The 5,059-nt window shown below is 35.4% G+C and overlaps 1 protein-coding gene across 9 annotated transcripts; it reads right to left on the minus strand.

Moving 5' to 3' along the window:
• Nucleotides 1-1,813: 1,813 nt before the first annotated feature.
• Nucleotides 1,814-5,053, minus strand: LOC127744722 (uncharacterized). Of its 9 annotated transcripts, none has more exons than XM_052256877.1 (4): nt 4,520-5,053; nt 4,340-4,430; nt 4,107-4,203; nt 1,814-1,844 (listed from the first exon to the last, which is right to left on the minus strand). In XM_052256877.1, exons 1-3 carry the CDS (start codon nt 4,672-4,674, stop codon nt 4,108-4,110), a joined length of 342 nt encoding a protein of 113 aa, XP_052112837.1. In that variant the 5' UTR covers nt 4,675-5,053; the 3' UTR covers nt 1,814-1,844; nt 4,107. The 9 variants fall into 9 exon arrangements, 6 of the variants coding, with proteins under 6 accessions (XP_052112837.1, XP_052112838.1, XP_052112840.1 ...); XM_052256878.1 differs by having other exon boundaries at nt 1,816-1,827; XM_052256880.1 differs by having other exon boundaries at nt 1,819-1,903.
• Nucleotides 5,054-5,059: the final 6 nt, after the last annotated feature.

The raw sequence follows: 5,059 nt of genomic DNA on the forward strand, positions 1-5,059 counted from the left end.
AGTTTTCTCTCCATTTTCTTTCCAATGTTGAAGAGAAAAAAAATTGGTGGGCCCCACCAGTTTTTTTTTCATCCATTTTCTTTCCCTTCAATTTTCATCTTCAACCAAACAATGAAAAACAATCATTTTCCTTCCCATTTTCTTTTATCCCTTTTCTTTCCTTCTATTTTCCACTCAAACAAACATAGCGTAAAAGTTTTCTAGAGCCTTTGAAAATAAACCGAAAATAAACGCCTCCTCGTTAAACTATAAATCTATAATACATTAGATTAAGGTCTAGTTTGGGTAAACAGTTTAATTAAATTTCTTTTGAAAAAATAGCTTAAATAATAAATATCTATATTAAAAGTAGTTTATAAATTAGTTATTTTGTGTTTGCAATTTTAGTTTTAAAAATTTTTATTTTATAGAAATGTGATAAAAAATAGCAGTATTATGAGAGAAGTTATTTTTTTAACTTCTCTATAAACTCCTAAATAATTTCGTAGAAAACTGCAATTTGATTTTAAAAATTGCGCTAGACATTAATACTACTATTTTTTATAAATTAAAAATTTAAAAAAATTAATTTTAAAATTTCTCAAACTGACCCTAAGTATCAGAAATAATCTTGAATCAATTAACATTAATCACTTTTATTTTTATTATAAGATTAATTTTTTAACTTCTAATTTTTAGATAATTTAAGATTTATGATTAAAACTAGAATTTAAAATTTAAAATTTAGTATTTAAAATTTAAATATTAAAACAGAAAATAAAAAATAATTTCAAAAAAAATTATGTAATACTAATTACTAAGTACTGAACAAAATTGTTGAATTAATACCTCTATAGCACCAAAAATAGTAATTACAGATCCCCACACGCCTTTTCCTCTACCGTATATAATCACTTTGAAAGTTTGGTTTCTGATGATATCTTTCAGAAAGCACCATCAGCACTTTCTTATTTTTTCTTTAATTAATAAAGTGTATTTTAATTTAATGGAGAAAACAAATTGAGAAGAGCTTAGCCTCTAATTTTCAAAAGGGTGACAGAATTGTGACGGTTTCTTATTGCTCTCCCTCTTTTTCGCTTTGGCTTTGCCTTTTGGAGTTTGGAAGGAATCAAAAGCATTTATATACTATATAGTTATGCAGCAACAACAACAACAACAACAACAACAACAACAACAACAACAACAACAACAACAACAACAACAATAATAATAATAGAAGAGAACTAGAAATTAGAAAAGGGAATGTTATTATGAGAATAATACTTTTAGTAAGGGTAAAATACTAAATTGGGCTTTTATATTTGGACGTAATTCTGTTTTAGTCCTTAAATTTTAAAGTATTATATTTGAATCCAAAAAGGTTTCGTTTAATTTCAATGTAATCCCACCATGAGGTCAAAGTTAAATAAATAATGGAATGTCATACATGACAGCAGTACAAGAATAAGGTCGATGATCTAGAGAACAAGTACAAACTTCAGAGGCACGAAAGCAACTGTGAATGCATCAATACTGTAACACCCTAACTATCAAAAGTCGCGCTTCCGTCTGCGCCACTCTGATAGCTTGGATATTACGACGACTCTTATACTATTTAATACTAAAATATGAGCCTGTTTAAAATTTAGACCGAATTTCTTTCGAAAACATTCATTCATACTTACAATATAAGTCTCACACACACACACACACACACACTTACAAGCACCTCATATCGACATCCTATCCCTCTTACAAAACTTGCAAGATTAAAAGCGAGGGAAACATAAATACTAAAACAATACTAAAACATTGTCTAACAGAAGAGAAATAAGCGTCGTCTGTAACCTGAAAAAGAAAAAGTCCTTTAGGGGAGTGAGAACATCATTCTCGAAAGGGTTCTCACTATAGGGTTGCAGAATTACTATAACAGGATACGCGAGATAAAATCGTTACAGTGATTAATAACCGCCTTATGTATCTTTTCAAAGACAAATGTCTACTATAAAAAGTATCTGAAATCTTTTTTGAAAGAGGAAAATATTCATTTCTTATAAATTTAAAAGTCTTTTAAAAGGTGTATCTATGCTGAACCAAATTAGTTTTTCATACTTTTTCAAACCAGAAACATCAACCAGACATGGCCTTCGGCCCACTTCATGATCAACCATGGCCCTAGGTCCAAACAACCCAAACAACAACCAATCACCACAGTCTAACAGAGTCTCAGTTGCAAACACATAGGAAAGTTCAAGCACAAACAAATAGTTACTTCAAGTAGAACAATTAGCAAGTAATCACAAGTAATCACAAAGGCAAACCAAGTATAATATGCACACCCAAACAATGTCACGTAGATGTATATGATGAATGTCTGTCCTAGTTGCCGATGATATCATCTGTCGGTTATAAAGCCAACCCGACAAGTCCTGGTAGCTAACCATTGGCTGTCCCTCTATCGTGCATCCCCAACTCGAGTTATTCACAATCATAATCATAATTCACATCCAACACCCTCACTGGTGTATATTCACGGGAGCGAGCTCATCCGGAACTTTCACAGTATTCGGCCACACTTACGACATAGGGTCAGCAAAGTACCGAGTCTCAACTTGGAGCACGTGGTGGCTAGCAACTTCTTTTACCCAGGAAAATTAGTATCTCAGATAATTGGAAGTGCAACAATCACAACATCAATAACTCAGCATATATGCATTTATTCTCAACCATAAATTATTATTCATCTCAGCCATCCGGCTTAAATTCATGACTCATAGTCAGCCATTCGGCTCATAACATATTCTGCAATAGCCATAATTCATTATCATACACAGCCATTCCGGCTCATAATAAAATAGCACTTCCACCATCCAACATCATCAAATTCATAAAATCATTATTCAAGCCATAAATCACTTTTTCTCAAATCAATTTACTTTAAAATTGAAAATCAATTCTTTCCAGCCTTGCCTTTAAAATCCCCCATTTCACAAATCTTTTTAGGCTCATAGCCACTTTTCCTCAAATGTAACTTTCTCTTTTCTAAAACAAAGTCACCCTCAGCATCGTATTTCCAAAATCCCAAAACCAGGCCAAATTAAAATCTCCTTTGAAGGATTCAAAATCATTCATCCTAATATAGGATTCGATAATAAAATTTCTCAGCTGAGTCTCAAAACTTTAGGAAAGGACAACCTATCTCATTTTCTTAAAAATTCATTGAAATTCTTAAAATCATAGATCCTTGGTTTAAGTCCATAAAAACAGAGTTTATTATAAAACCAGATCATATAAAGTCACAAGTCCCAACCCAATCCAAAGTCAATTCACTTGAAACGGAACCTATTCATTCAAATTAAAACCACTTTCAGGTTCCTCCTTAAAACCAATTCTCTGACTTCTTCCAAAATGTCACAAACGCAGTTATTTAGTCAAAGTCCAATTTCCTTTAAAATAACTAAAAGCTCCTCTGAACGAAACCTTTAAGTCTAACCAAAAGCAAAAGTCCTTTTTATATTAAAACCAATATTAGAACATAATACTTTCCTTCCGTGATTCAATTAGTAAAATAATTCGTTTCTAAATAAATCGAACTCAAGACATATAGTTTACTTAAATAAATTAAGCTTGAAAGCATAAATATTTTCTTAATAAATCAAATAATACAATTTCTCGAATCCAAACCTTTTTAAATAACTTCTCAAACAAAGTCTAGGATTTTTATAGAAATTTCGGCAGCACCTCCCCTAAAACTTGGACTTTGCCACCCGATTCGTGTCCCAACTAAACCATTCCACAATCCTTTTTAACGGTCAAAAATCCAAAAAACAGTTCAAAAGCAGGCTAAATCCAACAGTCATCTCATTTCCATATCTCAAGAAAACTGTTTCAAAATCACATCATTGTCAACCGATGAAACTCATTTCTAAAACTTTAAAGAAACGGTTCAGCAACAATTCATTTATCAAAACCAAACAATAATCTAATCAAAACATATAATCATATTCGTCCAATGTAGCCAAACAATATACAAGACTGGTACAATCACTAAAAGTATATAATTCTCACACCAGTATCTATTTATAACAATTCCAGATATAAAAATAGTTTTTTAGAAAAGCCCCTACCTCAATACGCAAAATTGTAACCCAAACGCGTCACAAGAACCTTCTTTCTCAACCCGAAATCACCGACAACCGCAATCTCAGCTCCAAGCCACCTTCGCTGTAAACACAGCAACACTAATCGTGACATATAATAACTGAAATTCAATCTTATAGCAATTAATGCCGCAAAACTTCAGCGTATGATAACAGAGCGGCGATTAAAGGACTCTTCAAAACAAAAACGCTTATCGTACTGGAGGGAACCAAGTAGCGGCAGCACTAGTGGCGGTTTCGGCAACACCAACGCCACAGTCGGTGACCAGAACGACGGCAACTCGCAATAAACTCCTAGCACAACCAGCCTTAGCAACAATTCTCATTGCAATGGAAACTTAACGGATAAAGAAGGTGAAGAAGGGTTAGAGCTTACTAACACAGAGGACTCAGTGGCTATTTTCGGCGACAGTGGCGGCGGTAGTGTTTTTCCGGCGACGGCAGAAGCAGCCAGAACAATGACAACAATATTAACCAAAATAGGGCAGGATCGGAATGAGTGGGAAAATTGTGGAACAGTCCCGGCTAGCCCCATTAGCGACAGCCTGAACCCTTTTCTGATGGCGGACTTGGCTTGACGGTGGCTGGGCAGCGGCTTGAACGACACCCCAAAGCTGGCAGCAGAGGCGTTCCCTCTCCCTCAGACTAGATCGACGGCTGACCACCCTCAACGGCATTGGAGATGTGACGCAGCGACTGTGCTCATCAACGACGGTGGCATCGAAAGGGGTCTGCGACGACGGAGACGGCAACAGACAGTGGCAGCGGCGTGAAGCTCCTGGCGGCGTCTTCCTCCCTCACACGTCTCTGCTCCGGCAGTGGGCTGAACGGTGACGACACGGGCTCCACAGAACGGCGACGCTCCTCCTCGCGCGGTTCTGGCAGCAGTTTCACGGGTCGGCGGCGACGCGGTTAGTTCG

The sequence above is a fragment of the Arachis duranensis genome, chromosome 2, assembly GCF_000817695.3.
Source record: "Arachis duranensis cultivar V14167 chromosome 2, aradu.V14167.gnm2.J7QH, whole genome shotgun sequence".
NCBI lineage: Eukaryota > Viridiplantae > Streptophyta > Magnoliopsida > Fabales > Fabaceae > Arachis > Arachis duranensis.

What these genes read in the sequence shown, in the direction of transcription:
- LOC127744722 (XM_052256877.1), bottom strand. Translation starts at nt 4,674, where the DNA reads ATGGGGCTAGCCGGGACTGTTCCACAATTTTCCCACTCATTCCGATCC. An exon ending in ATAGCCACTGAGTCCTCTGT is followed by an intron (nt 4,431 to 4,519) that starts GTTAGTAAGCTC and finishes TTGTGCTAGGAG; the next exon opens with TTTATTGCGAGTTGCCGTCG. An exon ending in CCGCTACTTGGTTCCCTCCA is followed by an intron (nt 4,204 to 4,339) that starts GTACGATAAGCG and finishes CTGTGTTTACAG; the next exon opens with CGAAGGTGGCTTGGAGCTGA.